We start from the raw sequence: 21,338 nt of genomic DNA, 5'->3' as shown, positions 1-21,338 counted from the left end.
TGCTGCTGAACAAAAAAGAATGTAAACAACAAAAAGATATATAAAAGACAATCGCAATTATGTAATCACATTATTTTGTCCAACACCTGTTAAAAGTTGGATTAAAATGGAATATTTTACTCAATATTTGACCCGTATTTTTGCAACATGAACTCCGTTGCCATCCATTGTGAGTGGAGTGATGTGAAGTGTGCTATTTGTTTGAGTGATGAATTTGCTATGACTCTGATGTCCTGTGTTGGATGGTTCAAATCAGTCATTTATGTTGTGACGTGAAAGTTAGGATGCCTCTTTAATATTGTTTGCATGTCCATTTTAATGACATTTATATTTAATATGTTCGGGGCCACTCAGTGGATGTGTGAAATATCTATGCATTAACGTGTGCCAATGGGTCTTTAGCTGCCAGACGACATAAGAGAGGACATCATAAAGGTGTGTGCTGATGGTTTGCTTGACTGAGTTTCACAACATCTCTATGCAAACACTTTAGCAATCAGGGTTGCGCACAGAGCGTGTAATTATAGCTCTCTTCACTGTGATAAATGCTTCATTTTGCGTCTGTGCTGAGTGCCAGATTGAGACATTACTCATGAGCAAATGTGAAAATGAAGTTGAATGTTAGAAAGTAAGTTGCATATCCTGCACTGTACACTGTACAGTATATGGTGAACTGTCCTGCTGGCCTAAAGACAGAGAAAAAGAAAGTATCTTATTGTCTTTTCCAGAAATACCAGGGTGCTTTTTTAACCTCAGAAGGATTTTTTTGCTCTTACTGATAACAAAAATGGACATTTCCATCTTTTATAGTCAGGACTTTTTGCATAATGAAGACTTTTCCAGAAGTCATGAGAGTGGTCAAACATGATCTCTATTATAGAATTTGGCGATTAATAAAAAAAATTGTTTGTGTGGCCTACTGGTTACAGATCCTAACTGTAACCAAAAGTTTGTAGGTTTAAAAACTGAAAATGTCTCTGAAATATATGGATTGTAGTTTTGTTTGGATAAATAATCTGCTAAATGACAATAATGCTCAATTTTATTTTATTTTTTTACATATGAATTGTTTTTCTAACACCTTTTTGGAATGCAATGGACAATACAACACAAGTGTGCATTGCATACTCCGCTTTACCACAGGCTGTGCAATAGTGGACAAAATTGTATAAACGATAGTCTTCTACAGTCAATTTTCTTTTAGTTTAACTACCATCATAGTAATAGTTTGAAAGGTGTCTTGCAGATTAAGTTAGTTAAAGTCAGTTACCTACCTGAATAATTGTTAGCTGGCTGGAAAGCTGTTATTTAGGTTAGCGAGCAAATTAAATAATAGTGTCTGTTTAAAGGCACATACATTGGAAATGACCTAATTCTCCCTGTACTGAAGTTTTGTACTGTATTCGGGCCTTCAAATTAAAGTTTCTTGGGTTTCAGTGCAATATGTTTCTAAACTTTGTGCTCAAAATGTAGTATTTAAATTCAAAACCTTGTGCCCCATTTCAAGTTGGAGGCATCCTCAGCTTGTCTCTTTTTACAGAAGTCTGGAACTAAACTGTAGCTTAACACTAGTTTATTTAAAACCACTGCCACCTTAAGTGAACCTTACATATGTTTTCCCCAGAAGGATGTCAAGGGTGCCTTGAAAGCTTTGCTATGCAGATTTAGCATTGGCTAAATAACCATTGTGATTTGCTAAGGTGAATTATGACAACATAGATATTTGACACAAGTCTGTATTAACTTTAGCTAGGAGAATTCAGTGTATGTGATGTTCAATACACACTTCATTTTCCCCAGTCTGCTGGTGGGTTGTTCTCCCTTGGGAAGATTATTTGGTGGTTAATCAGGCATTTCCTCTGTTGTCTGGCATACTGTCAGTGTTTGCATTGTTCACATCAGGGCTCAATAGGTCTAGGATTGCGATTAGAGTTTAGCTAATGCACATAAATTGTAATGTGACACTGTGCCCAATGATCTTATGTAATAATATAGATATATGAGAGGAAGTGCATAGAAAGACAACAAAAATTGCTACAGTATAACAGTTGAAGCCCTATTCAGTTACAAATGGGTTTCAAGTGTTGAAACCAACATTTATTTGATCAATGTTAATGTTTACTAATGCATTTTTAACATTCCAAGTTGTGTCAGTTAATGAACTATGTATGATCATGAATTATTCATAGACAATAGTAATGCAAATGCTAAGTTCATGATGATAATATTCATGATAATGATTGATAATGATGATAATGTTTTTCAAGATTCAAGATTATTGTTAAGCCTGGCTTTCACTCCAGTGCAATTTCATTAGCACCAATCATAGATATTTACTAGTGTTGTAAGTCTTCTTGTAGGAATAGATTTGTTTCCTTAAAATGAATCCTTTAAGTGCTTTATTATATTTCAAGTGCACCAGTTGGGCTATTGAGACGTTTTGCTACTTCTCACTCCTTTATTCACACTGAAATTAAAAAGGAAATACAGGGCACTATAGAGTAGGTTTCTTTGCTTTGTTTTAATAAAACCAAAAAGTGCTACTGCTTAAGTGTGCATGGCTCACTGTACATTAATCATTGTTTAGTCAGAACCCTCTTTTAAGCCCAAGAGCACTTTTTATAACCCATCTGAGCACATTAAGGATTGTAAAATTGCACTTCTTCTCAGTTCTGAGAGTGACTCAGTGCACTATTGAAAAGCTTTTCCTCCTCAGTTGAGGTGAAAATACCATTTGGCAGTGTCGTTACAGCAAGCCGAGCATTGCAGAATGACCTTGTCTGGTTAGTTCGGTGACATAGTGGGAAGTAGGGGCTAGAAGAGACTAGATATTGCATCCTGTGGTACGGAAGATCAGAAAAAGAACCTGTTTAGTTTCACTTCCCTTCATTTTGGGTGGCAGCAATGGCCTGACAGACACTTAAAAACACCTTTTGTGCTTTGGGTTGTCTTTCACAGCAGGACAGTGGCTCCGGAATACATTTGGTGTCTGCGACTCACTTGCTTAGCAGAAGCTGGTAGGTGAAACTGTCACTCTGGTACACAGGGACTTTTCATTTGTAGTATCCCTGCTGCGACCTCTGCATGCTTTCCCTCTTCTCCTTTTTGAGAAGTTGACATGTGTTTCTAAAGCTTTCACACCATCTGACCTGCTCACTATTTGAGATTCCCTTTACAGGCAAGATTCTTGAAAGTTGCATAACTATCGTACTGCAGTCCATCGAGAATGAGACAGGAAGGAAAGATGTCTATTGCTCATTTAAGAAACATCATCACAGGATCAGATTTGAGGAAAATCCCTAACACTCCCAAGGTGGATTCTTGATATTACATGAGTAAACTAAAGGTTTTTTCCTAGCAGTGCCAAAAGATCATAAACTGTAATCAGTTTCGCTAAAAATCAGCGCTGCGGTTCTTCACATTTACGATCTGTTAAATGGTTATAAAGTCAAAATTGATAGCTGCTGTTACCTGGAAAAAGATTCAGCTTGTTTAAAGCTATGTGAGCCAGTTTTGTTTGAATGGTTCTGGACTAGACTCATAAGTAAAATTGGATTAAGAATTTTGCACTGAACTGACAATGTCGGCAGAAATGAGTTTGCAGAACAACAATATCCCTTCACTCAGTAAATTGTTTTGTTAATTACAAGATAAAACTTATTATAATGATACTAAAAATGGAATTACAGCCCAATATTTCAACTCGTTTGTTTAGTTTTACTGCGTCAGTGATGAGATCTGTCCATCGATTCATGACACATCTTATCTGTATGATGCTTCATCTTATGTTTATTATTATAATATTTCATAAAGTAAAGTAAATGTATCAGTGATTATATTAGCAGGGCAAGCTGTTGATTAATTGTTAATGATATTGCCCTAGAATTTCCTTATCAGTGTATATTTTATGATTGTGGTGGATTTTTTTAACCTATCAAAACTGCTTTTGTGTACTCAGTTTGCCCTCATTATGGTTGATTAACACAAATCTCAGTTGGAATGCTGCGACTGTTAACTGGGGTGAAAGTGATGTTGGGACAAATGCAAATGCACTCTCATACTTCGTTTTCTTGTCTCTGAGCCTCTCACTGTAACCTGACATTGACCTGAGACATGTTTCTTGAGCACTAAATCAGCATATCAGAATGATTTCTCAAGGATCATGTGACACTGAAATCTGGAGTAATGGCTGCTGAAACTTAAGCTTTGCACAGGAATATTTTGCATTTTAAATTATATTAAATAGTGGCAAATTTTGCTAGCAAGTAATCATTCAACAGACATGACATTAAAATGAATGTTATCACTGACACTGAGGGGAAAAGGAGGATAAGTACTTGCCTGCAGCCAATGGAGATTCTCATTCATTAATGCACTTGAACCCATGCCCAACCCCCTCATTCTTTTAATATGTAGGTCTTTCCGGATTCTTTTCCATGTCCTGAACTTGAGAAGTTTTCCCAAGTACATGCATCTTTGTGTTTGAGGGCATTAAAATGTCAGTGTGTATGTATGTTTTGGCTTTGTGACAAAAAACAGGCCACAAGAGCTCAGACGATTAATGGCTGTACAGCAAGAAACGAGAAGAACAGTGAACCGTATTTTGCCACAGCGGCAAAATGGCATTGTGTGCCTGACGGATTCAGACCTCTAACTTAGTCAAACAATACTAATGTTTACTAGTACATACTGTATCGGTAAGAATGAGGGATGCTGTTATTGATATAACTGTGTTTCTGTAAAGGCAGCTGGTTATTGATTTTCTCTTTGGATATTTACCCTCATCTGTCAGAACGCTTTGCATGGGTAAAGCTGTAATGGACACAGACAAACGAGGACAGGCAGAGACGGAGAGGTGAAGTAGATAATCTGTTGGTGGTCAGTAGGAATCTGGGTGAAAGTGAGAGCGTTTCCGAATGTATCAAAGGCCATCACATTCAGACAGGTCAAGGATGTCAGATGTTTATAGGGACAGTACAACCCCAACCCACTAACACCCAGCTGCATATGCTGTTACATCACACAGTTTTTTCTCTACCTCACCCGTTGTTTACACACATCGTCTCAACGTGTCTCTTGTCTACTAAAGGCATGTCCAGACATGCCCATACCAGGGGGGGGGGGGGGTGGTAACATCCTAAAGAATGTCCAGTGAAATCTCTCACTCTCACACATGTAAATAAACAAAGACCTACACACAAACACACATACACGTTTGGGATGTTCCACTGACTCCTGCTGTTCTTCAAGATTTTATTTAGACTAACCCTAAAATTTTATCATGGATTAAGACCTTATTTAGCAACATTTTGAGTTCTTTCTACTTCCAAAGAAACCTTTTTTATTATTATTTTTTTATTATTATAGAAGGCACTTATCTATTACTTTTGTTTTTTTTTATACTGATCCAAATATATTTTTTTACTGCATCTCCCAACTTTACCCTTAACCTCACAGAAACCCATTTGTACATTTTAAGGCAAGACTCTAGACTTAAACACAGATATCACCATACTCTCTTAGGTTGATTAATCATGGTACGTTAAGACAATTATTTGATATTAGTTTTTGTATAAGTTTTCTGAAATGTTAAAAGTATAAATGAGTCATCTAATTAAATATGTGCTAATTTGCACGTTTTTCTAGAACATAAATGTTAACATTGTATAAACAGGTTCAAAAGTGTCGTTTTATTGAAATATTTGAGTTAAACGTTTATTTTAGATCTTGGATTTTGGATCTCTTTTTATCACTCCATAAATCAGAAAATACTGAATAAAATGATAAAAATTAATAAAATTTCCTCTGTAAAAATCTTCAAAATATACAGTAGAACTGGAGAATTTGGTGTTAGTGCTATTGATGTTGAAATTTCTGACTTAGTGCATGACAAACAACTCATTTTGATAAAACAGCCTTCAAAGATATGTTGCATTTGAAATCTTAGTAGATAAATTGTAATATAACAAACACTCAAATGTGTGCATTGGATGTTTTATTTTGAAATAATTAGTCTGAAATTGCAAAATTGCTCAAAATCGACCAGTGCTTTCATTATTTTGTGTTTTTACTAAACGGTTTTCATTAATGCAGTTGAATTCATGTTTTATCCTTTTTGAAACATTTGCCTCTGGTAGCGTTTTACGTTTTATTTTTCTAAGTGTCCATATACTTTTTGGGGTGACTACTCCATTACTAAATTTACGTTTTGGCAAGAAAACGTATTCATCTTTCTGTTAACAGTTTTAGGGTTTAATTTTGAGTATTTTTTTCCAATCAGAAGTGAATATATTAAATATATAAAAAAACATGCTCATAAGGGACAAGTCAAAGCTGTGCTGACTCTCAGTAGATTAGTTAACACTAATTTCCCACAGACAGACAGTGTGGGTATTGCTTAATGACTCCTGCAGGACCAATGTTCTCAAATTCTCTCCACTAGAATATTACATGCACTGTCCAGTGCACAATTTAATGCATTAATGAGTTTATTCGTTGGTCTGTTGGGTACATAAGCAGTTGTTGTGGAAACCGTTCAGAAATCAAGCCAAGCCACATATCAAATCACAGTCATACTGACAAGAACATTCGCTTATACAAGCTTCGGTAGACAGGGTGATTATTTTCCTTTGAGATTGAGCTGACACAGCATAAATGGATTACTACACTAATGGGCATGTGGTCTTCTAGCATTTGCATCAGTGTTGTGATCAATAAATCACTCACTGATGTTTCTTTTTCTCTTTGCCCTCTCATTCTAGGTTATCCATGACCTCAGATTTACAGCATTACAGTTTCAGGATGCCGAATATAGGGTTCCAGAACCTTCCCCTCAATATCTACATTGTGGTATTTGGGACGGCCATTTTCGTCTTCATCCTCAGCCTGCTCTTCTGCTGTTACCTGATTCGGTAAGACCACCTGGCTCTTCTATGTGTGCGGCAGCAGAATGTGTTTGAACAAGCCTCAAAATGCCATACATTTGCTTATTTCTTCTCTTCAGTAAATTATACAGTTGAAAGTCTTGATTTAATCCCTAAACATACAGGCTACAAAATGGAACTGTTGTAATTAAACAGCTAACACACATTTAAATGTAATTTGCCTCATGATTTGTTTGGAAGTTGATGAAAAAGGAAATTCACCCAGTATGAACAAATGGGTGTAGTTGGAATGTGTGTTGCCAACAGGACCAATGTGCGTCAAGTCACAATTACACCAAAAATATAAAAGTAACATAATTATCTATGAACCTCATGTGCTGACACCGAACTGCCTTAGATTATGCCACAAATGCGTGATTGGTGTTCATCTAGACAACTGCTCAAAGGTAAAATAGAAAATGGAAGTGAGTTTAAAAGACTTCTGTGAGAGGATAGAGGGGAGCTGACAGATGGTGATGGAACAGAGAAGTTCTTTCATCTTCACACCGAGTTCATACCATGTGAGGCAGCTTTTATCATGCTTACTTTGAAGACTGAACCAACTCTGAATTTCAGAACCATACCTTACGTATTAGTGCCTGTCCAATACAGAAGTAGAGATAAATCAGCAAGTTTTATTGATTTATACTTTTGCTAAGTACAGAGAAGCTCATCCTACACATTAACACAGTTTGTGGTTGTTTGGTTCTAATAGAGCTGTTCAGTTTCAGAATAGGTTCCCTCTGAAATTTTGGATTTATGAGTAAATTAAGGTTGGTTGTTAATTTTATTAAATAGACTTCACTGTAAATTACACAGTCATACCGTAATTGTATTTATTCATTTATACTTTTAAAATACACATTAAAACCAACTGGTCTACAAACCATGTCTTGATGGCATGCCTGAACAGCTCTTTTGCAATGCAGCATTTTCTTAGGCATGGTATGTTCCGTTTGTAAATTAAGTCCTAAAATAAAAGTCCTTCTAAAATAAAAATAAGTGATGATCAGGAGGACAATTAGGCAACTGTATGGCATTTTGAAAGAAAATCATGATTACTTGTCCCTGAAATGGAAATGTTACTTTTAATAATTTTTGTGCATTCTCGATGCACTAACAAAGATTTGTATGAAGAGTGAGAAGGTCAAACAGCACAGTTTGGAGAAGCAAAGAAAACTACTGACTTGATAATCTGAATTGACAATAAAAATCACTATTACAAACTAGCTACCTGCTTGGATTTGGCTTGTAGTTTCAATGTAGTTGGATATATGGCTTCTTATTTTCACAATAACTGAACCCAAAGCAGCTTAGTTGCACAATTACAAATCAATGCATCTTCAACCTTGAGGTCAAACCCACATTGTGTCACCAACTTCCCTTATGGATTGAGTGAACTAATGAGCAGCTGCTTCATAACTTGAAGGACATTGTTTTTTTTTTGTTTTTTAACTTTTCAAGTGAGAATGAAACTGGCAGTGAAAAACAAACAAATAACCAAACTGAATACTAATGTTTTACAGCAAGCACATAGAAGTGGGAATATTTGGTCCTTCATGAAGCTTAAGATACTGAGCTAATGAGTTGTCATGTAGTCAGATTTGTCCTAAGCACTGTTGCCATGTGGTCATTCCTGGCAGCAGAGACACTGAAGCTTTAATGTGCAATTGTGTAGCATTTCTTATATAAGACAGAGAGAACCAGCGGCTCTTATCCAAATTCACCCTAACCAGTGGGGAAGATGGTAAGTTCTTTCCCATTTATTATATACTAGTTCTGTTTTATTTGACTTTGCCTCCCCCTTACTGCATTCTCAAATGTTTACATGTTTTGGTAGCCTTTTATAGTCTTAAATTAGTCATATCATTAAAAACACTGGATTCTTGAATGAAAAACTGTCAGATTACCAAGTCATTTATAAAAAGAGTTTGTATTTAATCCAGATTCCAGGTTTCTAAAGATGCAGGCTCCCTTGCATGTAATTAGTTCACAAATATTCATGACTTCCTCATTAAATTAACCGCCAAACATTTGTCATGCCCCCATGCACAAACAATATGTGGCCCCAGAAAAAGTATTTGGACACTTCAAGCGCACTTAAAAATGCATTACCGTCATTGCATTAATTGAGAAAATGTCAAAATAGCTGTTATTTTAGTTCACTACACAAGCATGCTTTTCACGTACAACATTTCACAAAATATGTTAGTGGGGCCACTGTGCATCTGAAAAGCAGCTCTGAAATATTTATACTGTACATTACACCAGCAGGTGATACTGGAAATGGCAACAATCGCAAATTCAGCAAGTACCAAAATAGTAGGCCCCTATTCTACCCAGCTGCATTTTCCACTACATTTTTAGCGTGCTAATTTTCCCCTCCACATATACCTTCAGCATCGCTGAAACAATAGGGCAGAGCGCAGAGTGCTTATCCACAGGTTTTTACATCATTTAACAGCTGCTTTTGACAGGGTGGAGACGTCCCTAATGAGAAGATCAGTATATGTTGTGTTTTAAATGCTGGTGGCCAGCATGGGATTTCTGTGTGCTAGTGTTACCCACATGGACTAGTTAATGCAAAAATACAAATTCTGTCTATTATTCACCCTCATGTCATTCCAAACCTGTATGACCTTCTTCCGTAGAACACAAAAAAAATATTTTTGAAGAAATATAAAAATAAGTGTTTTTTAAGGCGACAGTACATTATAAAAAAAATTTAAAATCTTCCCCTGTGTTCCACATAAGAAAGATAATAATGTGGGTTTTAAAACATGAGGGTGAGAAAAGATGATTGAAAATTCTATTTTGTTAGAACTAATCATCCTATAACTTAACTAACTAGTTATGAATATACTGGTCGACCAGCTAGACAAGCTTGAAATTGGTCTTTTCGGCAGGGATTTCAACGTAAAAGATGCTTTCCTTTTAAAGTCAACATGAAAGGACTGAAATCTGGATCTGGTCTCTTAAACTGCTATTTTATCCGGAAAATCAAAGACTGAACAAAGGACCATCAAATTGTAGTCGTGCGACTCTGTGGACATTCACGACATGAAAGACGAGAGAGTCGTGAGCTCAAGTGGACCTGTGAAGAACGTCGTGATTCAGAGCAAACATGCAGCCGCACGTAGCAGCCGTGTACAAGCTCTGACACATAAATGCAAAATACCCCCGTGAATAGCGAATAAACACTTGGAGAAGAAAACAGGCGGGTGGAGGAGTGTTTGTCTGGCGCAGTCGTCCTCATGGGAAGAAAAACTAAATTCGCACACGTATGAGATTGAGCACTCACTGCGACATGTTAATAGCTTTACTGGTTATTTAACAATGATGAACTGTAACACTAACCTAATGGTGCATGAGCAATCATGACTGCCTGTAACTTGCCAGACGACAGTTTATCTTGATCTAGCTGACCTCAGAAACTAGACCAAAACACATTGTACGATTTTGGCCATGATTATGAATATCTTATTTTGCATTCCCTTCACATTATGATTGTATTTTTGCTTTGAAGAACAAATGTTCCGTGATTACTTTCACCCAGCCACCACAGACTTCAAGTGCTATTTACAGAAAACTAATCTTTGCTTCTTCTATAGTTTACCTTTTGTAGGCAGACGTGTTTGTCCATTACACACGTGTCTTTGTACAGTGTCTTGCGCATGACATGGCATTCTAAAAAGGGATAGTTCACCCAAAAATGAAAATTCTGTCATTAATTACTCACCCTCATGTCGTTCCAAACACAAATTAAGATATTTTTGATGAACTCCAAGAGCTTTCTGACACTCCATAGACAGCAATGTAACTGAAATATTCCCAGACTCGTCTAAGAACATCGGTAAAATAGTTAATGTGACAAAAATAATGACTTTATTCAACAATTCTTCTCCTCCAAATCACGTCATCCACCATTATCGAGAGTATGCATGGGCTGTGCCTTGTTTACGTGCAGAGGAACGCACATGCATGCGTTGATGTGGCAGATGACGTGATTTGGAGAAGAAGAATTGTTAAATAAAGTTGGTATTTTTGATTTCATTATGTACAAAAAGTATTCTCATAGCTTTGTAAAATTGCGGTTGAACTACTGATGTCACATGAACTGTCCTTACTATGTTCCTGGGTCTGGGAACATTTCAACTACATTGCTGTCTATGGAGGGTCAGAAGCTCTCAGATTTCATCAAAAGCATCTTAATTTGTGTTTTGAAGATGAACGCAGTTCTTATGGGTTTGGAACGACATGAGGGTGAGTGAGTAATGATATAATTTTCATTTTTGGGTAGCGCTATCCCTTTAAGCTAAAAAAGTTCCCATTTTAAAAGATGCAAGTTTTTTCATACCACTGCCATTCGTTGTGCATTTTTAAATTCAAAAACACATTCATTTGTATGGCCCTTCAGACATCAACTTTAGTGCCAGGGCTTTTCTGAGTTTGATTGTTTCTGCATGCCAATGAGTCTAAACATAAAATTGTTTCTAAAATACCCATAGATCCCTCATCCTCACCCCTACATTTGCCCAAAGGGAGTATCTGCACCTTTACCTGCTGGTTTCTTTCAGAATGTCAGTTTCTCTCCTAGACTGTGCTGCCTGTTTTACAGGTCCCTCTCACTCTGCTGCGAGAGGTTAAGCTTACTTGTAATGGAGGTAAATTTTACAATACATGTCTCCATTTTTCTCATATCTATCCAGCTCTTTCTTCACTTGCTAAGTCTTTTCTGAATGTATACAGTATTGTCGTTGCTTAGGAGGTGATTGTAAGATACTACAGTATTGTATGTTGTGTTCATTTCCTTTGTACAGGAAGTAATATTGGTTGAAAGTATTATTTAATATCTAAATGAAAAGGGATTCAGCAAACAAACATTCAAAAAAGGCCAAGATAAAGCTATTGGATTAAAACTAATGTTCTAACAGCCCTGAAGACATTAACAGTCCAGTGCTCACAAATTAGTCGCTAAACATATTGTGTAAGGCGTTTGCTGGTTTTCTTTAAATAGTCTTTTTCTTACACTAGAGACTCTTCCATCATGCCTGATGCATTCCAGTTATTTTCCATCAGGGTTCCTCTCTCACTTTCCCTCTCTCTGTCTGTGACACACACACTTGCTCAAGATCAAAATAGTGTTAAATGTAGACTGTCCATTGCTTGGCTGCCTCCATTTCTTGAGTTCATGCCAAGAGTATCATATAGTTCTTTTAAAAGGTCTGGCTCCAGTCTGACAGTCACACTTCGTAAAGCATTGCAGTGGTGTGAGTAGGTAGTGCCTGGGCAGTCTCGTTCAGACATGCTGTTAAAGTGTGGTCAAGCTTGATGAGACAATACAAGACCCAAACTACTCAAGAAAGACTCTGAAGGGAGTTTTAAAATGCTAAGGCAGCTCACAGCACTGCTAGAACTGGACGCAGCCAATGTCAAGTGGATGTCAATGTGTTTAAAAGTTGAATTGTGTGATTAAGCTCAAATGTGGTGGATATAATCTATAGTATGTATGTTTAGAATGATTGGAGTAATGCCTTATGGGTAGTGAAGGCCACAATTTGTCAAATTATGACTGAAATATAAGATCCAGGCAAGTTTGACCAAATACAGCAGGAATATATAAGCTGAGGTCCAGACACAAATACAATGAATTTTTCACACCCATGAAACCCTGTGTATTAGTATCATGGTTCAACTTGATGATCTTGGTTTTGTTTATAATTTGGTATTATCAGTGTCTCTCCAGCACAGGTTTTTGAAAATGTTATGTCTGAATTAAAACAAAGATTTATTATGTCTAGGTTACGGCACCAGGCGCACAAAGAGCTCTATGCATACAAGCAGGTGAGCTGCTGACTGTATTATTTAAATGTACATTATTTACTGTATGATTCAACTTGTGTGTGAATGGGAGTGTCTCTGTTTGTTTCTCATGCAATTTCAAATGTTTAGGTTATAGACTGAGTTTCCAAATTGCAATTGAGACTTACTGTAAATGCATTTAATAACTGATTATGTTTTGTTTACAGGTTATTCAAAAGGAAAAGGTCAAAGAATTAAACTTGCATGAGGTGAGTTTTCCCTTTCGTCCAACTCTGCAGGATTTTTATTGATTGATTGATTGATTGAGATGATTACATGATGTATATTGGCCAGAAATATTTTTTTCTTTAGTATTAAAAATGTGCTGTGATGTAGCACATGAAACTTAAAAGACATCTTGCAGCAAAAAATAATCAATGAAAGTAAAAAGTATATACAAGTAATATAGTAGTAAAAATGAACAAAGCAATGTAAAAAAGTAACAAGGTTATATACTCTATATATAAAAAAAAAAAAATCCTGTCTAAACTGATTTACATTTTTTGGAGTATACTTGGGAAATGAGCAGAGAAACTATATATATATATATATATATATATATATATGAATCACTATCTTGAGTATTAATTAAATGGCCAAAACTTGTTGGAAAGTGTTGGAAAGACAAGTATTTTTAAGATAGTAAATGAACCAGTTCAAAAAGAAGCGATTAATTTATTAAAATTCTGGTATTTTGTGTATTTTTGTAGTTAAATTATTAGATGAGCACTGTTGTTTATCACTGTCTGACTTTACACTTGTCCATAAATATCAGTTACATTGTACCTTTCAGTGGTTACAGAATACAGACTGTTAAACCTGAACTACCCTTTGCCCTGAAAATAAGGACCTGTAAAAGGATTTGTTGTACATGTTTAATAATAGCATGAGTCTATGACGTGTTTAACATTCACCGAGTTGGTTTGTACATGACCGTGTTAATAGGCCAGTGTCCTGACTTCATCTGTGAGTGCTAATGAAATGTTAATGACAATATTAAGGTGTGAGGACACCAGAGCTCTTGTTGAATCCTCAAACTCTCCTGGAATTTCTTGTAGCCCTTCACTCCCCTCCTGTATCTCATAAGAGTTCATTATCGAGGAATAGTATCATTTTAAGGTTATTGTATTTTCAGTATTGTGGCTAAAGTTAGATATTCCTCTACAAAGAACAGGCAGATATTGTATATGTGGATGTGCATGAATACAATGCAATCTTTAAACAAAAAAATGACAGCATTGTGTTGTGCTGAACGGAGTTAGGCTATATTTTGTTAAAAAACTTGGCATCATGTGTCACATCTGGCTTTTTTTATTTGTATTTGATGCGACAGCACAACAGGTTTTATGCATGATACAAGTTTGTTCAACTGCAACACAATCAAAAGAGTTTGTAACATTTTATCTTGTAAAGGAACACAAAGTTCTCCCAGCCGCTGTATTTTCGTCTAGTACTAGAAGTGCTGGAGGTGTCGTCAATGTTAACAGCACTATCCATGATTTTATATTAGTCATATCTTTGAAACAGCCTGAAAACTGTCAGCACTGCCTGCCCAGAAGTGCCAAGCAAATGTCAGCCGCACTTGTAAAAAGAAATTGTAAACTTTTTATGGTATTTCTTCATGTTTTGTTGGACTTTCTGCACCAGCAGTCATGACACTCATTTGACAGACTCAAGGTTTTATATTTGATATAGATTTTTTTTCACATATAGCTTTGAGGAATCACCTTCATCCATGAGCCTGAGACCTGTTTTTTTTTTTTTTGTCAAAAGATGTTTTATACACCATTTGCCACCAGTTTAAACACCATTTGCAGGTGTTCCCATCTTTTTGTTTGGCAACATTGTCTGTTAACCAGGCTGATTTGATTATGCTTTAAATGACCAATAATGTTTTAGTACTCTCAGCTATTTTTAACTATATTTAAATCCATTCCACCATATAAAATTCTAAAGATTTTACTGCAAAATTACAGCATAAATTGTGCAGAAAAAAGTGGTCATTACATGTAGATTTTTTTTTCTTTATTTCTAAAGTAAAGTACAGCATATAGGAGCATTGTTTATAATGACTCAACAAGTTTAACATGTCAGGGTTATTCTGTTACATCATATATAAATATAAAAATTTTATTAAAATTTTATTAAACTTGATAAAATAAAGCTAATTAAAATCATAAAATTAAATAAAACTATATATGTGATTTCTAACATATTATATAAAATATTAATTATTATACATTTAAAATAAAATGTATTTGATAATCAGGATCATGCAATTTTTAGTTTCAGTTTTTCATCACCTCGTCCTTAAGCTTAAGATACAGTGCCAGGCGAGTGAATATAATCTCAGCTCTCGAAACATTAAGTATCCTTCCTATAAGGTGATTATATACACAGACACTTTGAATGGTAGTGCTTGTGCACGGATGATTGATGTGCAAACACACTGGTGCAGAAATCTAGCATATGTGCCAGACGGTAGCCAAGATATGGATCCTCAGATGGGAACCAGTGAGAACAGCATGGCCATTAATATCACCGCATCAGTGAGTCAGATTTATTGTGTGTAATTCCACTGCAGTAAAGCGGTCGGAAATAAAACTGCATGGTTTGTGTTTTATTACACTTGCACGTAGCTGCAGCTCTCTAGGTGAGAGATCAGACACATGAGAGCGTCAGTGTGAAACAGACTGAGAGATACTTATTTCCGTTTGGTAAGAAAGACCCCGGGGAGTCACCTTTAAACTGCAGAGGTGGTCCTTTCAGTTCAGAAGCCCAGCAGACAGGAAAACAAGAGGCCCAGGATGGTAATAAAACAGAAATGCATGATGATCCACGGTGGCATACATACACTGTTTAGACTGTTTAGGCCTCTCTATATTGATGGGAATCAGTGTTATTTCAGTACCATTGATATGGCAGTTAGATATTTAGAATCCTATTTAATTTTTATATTTTTTGTTTTCATTTTAATTTCAGTTAAAGTGTTGGTAATTTAGTTGTGTGCATTCATTTATTTGTTTGTTTGTGTGTATATTTAATGTCTATATAGCTTTATTACATTTTTATTACATTTTATTTAGTATCTTTGATATACTATTTTAGATTTTGTTAATATTGTGAATTATATATTTTTTTCTATCTGCTGTTAATTTTGGTTCAAATTCATTTTAATTTTAGTTTTACATATATATACAATATCTCACAGAAGTGAGTACACCCCTCATATTTTTGTTGATATTTTATTATATGTTTTCATGTGACAACACTGAAGAAATGACATTTTGCTACAATATAAAGTAGTGAGTGTACAGCTTGTATAACAGTGTAAATTTGCTGTCCCCTCAAAATAACTCAACACACAGCTATTAATGTCTAAACCGCTGGCCACAAAAGGGAGTACACCCCTAAGTGAAAATGTCCAAATCTGGCCCAATTAGCCATTTTCTCTCCCCGGGGTCATGTGACTCGTTAGTGTTACAAGGTCTCAGGTGAGAATGGGGAGCAGGTGTGTTAAATTTGGTGTTATCGCTCTCACTCTCTCATACTGGTCACTGGAAGTTCAACATGGCACCTCATGGCAAAGAACTCGCTGAGGATCTGAAAAAAAGAATTGTTGCTCCACATAAAGATGGCGTAGGCTATAAGAAGATTGCCAAAACCCTGAAACTGAACATATATTTAACAGGACGGGTTCCACTCAGAACAGGCCTCGCCATGGTTGACCAAAGAAGTTGAGTGCACGTGCTCAGCGTCATATCCAGAGGTTATGTTTGGGAAATAGACGTCTGAGTGCTGCCAGCATTGCTGCAGAGGTTGAAGGGGTGGGGGGTCAGCCTGTCAGTGCTCAGACCATACGCCGCACACTGCATAAAATTGTTCTGCATGGCTGTCGTCCCAGAAGGAAACCTCTTCTAAAGATGCTGCACAAAAAAGCCCGCAAACAGTTTGCTGAAGACAAGCAGACTAAGGACATGGATTACAGGAACCATGTCCTGTGGTCTGATGAGACCAAGATAAACTTATTCTGTTCAGATGGTGTCAAGCGTGTGTGGCGGCAACCAGGTGAGGAGTACGAAGACAAGTGTGTCTTGCCTACAGTCAAGCATGTTGGTGGGAGTGTCATGGTCTGAGGCTACAGTTCATTGAGGGAACCATGAATGCCAACATGTACTGTGACATACTGCAACAGAGACTGGGCCGCAGGGCAGTATTCGAACATTATAACGACCCCAAACACACCTCCAAGACGACCACTGCCTTACTAAAGAAGCTGAGGGTAAAGGTGATGGACTGGCCAAGCATGTCTCCAGACCTAAACCCTATTGAGCATCTGTGGGGCATCCTCAAACAGAAGGTGGAGGAGCGCAAGGTCTCTAACATCCACCAGCTCTGTGATGTCGTCATGGAGGAGTGGACGAGGACTCCAGTGGCAACCTGTGAAGCTCTGGTGAACTCCATGTCCAAGAGGGTTAAGGCAGTGCTGGAAAAAAAATGGTGGCCACACAAAATATTGACACTTTGGGCCCAATTTGGACATTTTCACTTAGGGGTGTACTCACTTTTGTGGCTAGCGGTTTAGACATTAATGGCTGTGTGTTGAGCAAATTTACACTGTTATACAAGCTGTACACTCACTACTTTACATTGTAGCAAAGTGTCATTTCTACAGTGTTGTCACATGAAAAGATATAATAAAATATCAACAAAAATGTGAGGGGTGTACTCACTTCTGTGAGATACTGTGTATATATAGTTGACAAAAACCATATCTGACCATATCTATAGTGTTTTTAAGTTTCAGTTTTTAGTTTTATTTTGTTTCTTTTGTTTATTTTAGTAGGCTACTTCAACTTAACATAAACAGAAATTAGAAATTTTGCCTTGTCAACTAGCTGAAATAAAATTAAAAATAAATAAAATTAGTTTATTTTATATATATATTTTATTTTATTTCAGTTAATCATTAGTTTATTTCAAGTAAAAAAAAAAAAAATCAGTTTTAGTCTTAGTTCTTAGTTAGCTTTAATATCCATGACGATTGGATGATTTATTATAAGCAGACTGGCCTTGGTTGGAGTATAAAACACAATAGTGAAGGCATTGTTAGTTTTGTGCAGGATTTAGCTACATGTTTAGTGTTATAAAGAAACATTCTGTCCATTGTTGGCCAGTTAATGCCATTCTTTCCTCACAAAACCCAACAGTGTATATTCAGCAGACAGTCTCTTGCGAGACGTGTCCTTGCAGTCTCACTCGTCTCAAACAGAGAAGCATTGTGTCTCAATAATTCGCCAGCCACCCCCTGCTGAGGGTCAATGACACCTAAAGCACTCGGACTGTATACAGAACTATATCTTGTTTTATGATACACACACAGAACAGTAAATAACTGTTGTGACAGACGCACATGTGCCCAGGCACATTTGTCCGAAACCACTGTTGTTCTCTTACAATTGGTACAGTTGTGCATTTCCCTGCCCCCTTATTTGCTGTCAGCAAGGTTAATGAAATATTTACTTTGTACACAGTTCGGGAAGATGTCCTGGATAACATGAGCTATGGAACATATCAGTTTTAACTTTATTACTTTATTATTACACATAGGTATTATAATTGTATTTATATTATGCATAATTTTGTCAAGGCTGTGTAAGTAATTCTGAAAATTCTGAATATATATACTGTAAAAACAGCAGCTGTGGTTGTCAGAATTTCAGCAACATTTTTTAATGTTTTACAGATTTAACTTAACAAAAAACAATAAAATAAAAACATGTATTCTATTAAATAAAATTATTAATTTACCAAATTTCTAAAATAAATTGACAACCGCTTTATATGAATTAATTAATTCATATATTTTTATTTTTGTCAAGTCACCTTTATTTATATACCGCTTTTAAAAATGCAAATTGTGTCAAAGCCACTGCACAATATCAAAATAGGAAAATAGTGTGTCAATGTAAAATGACAAGATTAAACACTCAATTTTCAGTTAAAGGTATTTCATTGAATTCAGAGATGTCATCGTCCAGCTCAGTTCAGTTTAAATAGTATCTGTGAAATCAGGTCGACGATATCGCTGGAAATGAAGTGTCCCCAACTAAGCAAGCCAGAGGCGATAGCGGCAAGGAACCAAAACTCCATCGGTGACAGAATGGAGAAAAAAAACCTTGGGAGAAACCAGGCTCAGTCGGGGGGCCAGTTCTCCTCTGGCCAAACGAACCAGCAGTTCAATTCCAACTGCAGCAAAGTCAGATTGTAAGGGGCTCCAGTGGTCTTTTCCCAATGGCTGTCTAAGTGGCGGGGTCCTCACTGGGATCTGTCTCTGGGGCTCATCGTGTCCTGGTCTCCGCTGACGTTCAGGGCTGTAGAGGTTGTCTCTGGGTGCTGATCCACCATCTGATCTGGATACAAACTGGATCTGGTGACTGCAGTGACCATCTGGGCTGGATCCGGACCGGATCGGGTGGCTACAGTGACCTCGGAATAAGAGAGAAACAGACTAATATTAGCATAGATGTCAATCTTCTTACGATGTAACAAGTACATTGTGTGTTATGGGAAGTGTTCCCGGTTCCGGTTGACCTAGTTAATGCAGCGGATTTGAATATTAGAAGCGTATTAGTGTGTTATGTGTACGCCATGTTAAAGAGATGGGTCTTTAATCTAGATTAAAACTGACAGAGTGTGTCTGCCTCCCGAACAGTGCTAGGTAGATTGTTCCAGAGTTTGGGCGATAAATAGAAAAAGGATCTGCCCCCCGCAGTTGATTTTGATATTCCAGGTATTATCAAATGGCCAGAGTTTTGAGAACGTAATGGACGCAGAGGACTATAATGCGATAAGAGCTCGCTCAAGTACTGAGGAGCTAAACCATTCAGGGCTTTATAAGTAATTAACAAGATTTTAAAATCTATACGATGTTTAATAGGGAGCCAGTGCAGTGTTGACGGAACCGGGCTAATGTGGTCATACTTCTTGGTTCTAGTAAGAACTCTAGCTGCTGCATTTTCAACCATCTGTAGTTTGTTTATTAAGCATGCAGAACAACCGCCCAATAAAGCATTACAATAATCTAACCTTGAGGTCATAAATGCATGAATTAACATTTCTGCATTTGACATTGAGAGCATAGGTCTCAGTTTAGATATATTGTTAAGATAAAAAAGCAGTTTTACAAATGCTAGAAACGTGGCTGTCAAACGAGAGATTGTTGTCAAATAGCGCACCTAGGTTCCTGGCTGATGACGAAGAATTTACAGAGCAGCCATCGAGTGTTAGACAGTGTTCTAGGTTATTAATTTTGGGGGTTTTAGGTCCGATAATTAACACCTCTGTTTTTTCAGAATTTAGCAGTAAGAAATGACTTGTCATCCAGTTTTTTATATTGACTATGCATTCCATAAGTTTCTCAAATTGGTGTGTTTCACCGGGTTTCACAAGTTGTTAGTACTGTGGCCTGAATGTAGTTTGATCGTATTTATATTTGCCTTAAAAAAAATAATTCAAATAAGACACAAACTGCAATTTGAAAATCTACAATGTCCCACAAATGTCTTTTGTTTTTGCAGCAAAAATATCAAACCATTATTCTTTCTGGAAATACATAACATTCATATATTTTTTAGCATTGTTTGCATCTGGTTTAATATCTTCACACTGGTATATCCTGTCTTGCTATTTTGGCTTTTCCTCAGACAACGTTTTTTTAATTTTCTTATACATTCTTCTGAATTTTATTGGCTACTTTATCAAAGGAACTAGCTGGTAGCCCTCAGCCTTCTCTGGAATAGCCAGTACCTGAGACTTTTGCCTGACTCCAGATTACATCAGCATGTAATTGTCCAAATGTTAACAGAATTCCACTCTCTGATGTGAGACAGATCGTTAATCAGAGTGTCTGACTTGCCTCCTACAGCACCAGGTCTAGACATGTTAGGCAGCAGTCAGAAAATCCTGCACTTCCACTGATGTCCATGTTTTTTTTTTTTTTTGCTTGACAAAATGTTATATCTACGCCCCCAACTACACTTTACTGCTAGATTGCAAAGGAAACTTCTCGAGTATTGTCCATTTCATGGCTTAAGATAGAAAAGCCTTATAAGATCGACATGCCTGAGAACATTTATTTTGTCTATCATAAAGTTCTCATGAATACTACATTACAACATATCTTTCAGTCTCACTGATCTTTGAAGGTGATATATCATCCATTTCTTGTAATAACTTGCTGAATGTATTCAATGGAACAATTTTCATCTTTGATGGCAAACATTTTTATATTTAAACATTTTATCTGTGTGTTCAGTGGAATGTATTGTTTTCTCTCCCTAGATTTGTGCGGTGTGTTTGGAGGAATTCAAGCAGAAAGATGAGCTGGGAATCTGCCCGTGTAAACATGCCTTTCACAGAAAGTGAGTAACCTGGCATATGTTGTTTTCTAAAAAGAGGAACATTTCTGCACCGCTAGCAGCCAGCACCAAACAATTGTAGTGGTAGTGTTGGACGCTTAAAAACGGATTGTTTTAGAAATCCCAATTCTGC

General features: G+C 36.6%; 1 protein-coding gene across 2 annotated transcripts in view; it reads left to right on the top strand.

Moving 5' to 3' along the window:
* Window positions 1–21,338, top strand: part of LOC306873944 (RING finger protein 24) — a 38,783-nt gene that overhangs the window by 11,722 nt on the left and 5,723 nt on the right. For both annotated transcript variants that reach the window (XM_079423544.1, XM_079423543.1), the window contains 4 exons: window positions 6,762–6,911; window positions 12,725–12,767; window positions 12,953–12,994; window positions 21,129–21,208. In XM_079423544.1, the coding sequence (XP_079279670.1) occupies window positions 6,769–6,911; window positions 12,725–12,767; window positions 12,953–12,994; window positions 21,129–21,208 (308 nt within the window). In that variant the 5' untranslated portion in view covers window positions 6,762–6,768. The remainder of the gene's footprint in view (window positions 1–6,761; window positions 6,912–12,724; window positions 12,768–12,952; window positions 12,995–21,128; window positions 21,209–21,338) is intronic.

This window comes from Barbus barbus (genome assembly GCF_936440315.1).
Source record: "Barbus barbus genome assembly, chromosome: 8".
NCBI classification, from domain to species: domain Eukaryota; kingdom Metazoa; phylum Chordata; class Actinopteri; order Cypriniformes; family Cyprinidae; genus Barbus; species Barbus barbus.
Note: the sequence above shows the minus strand (reverse complement) of the source record. Positions and strands in the feature narration are given on the sequence as shown.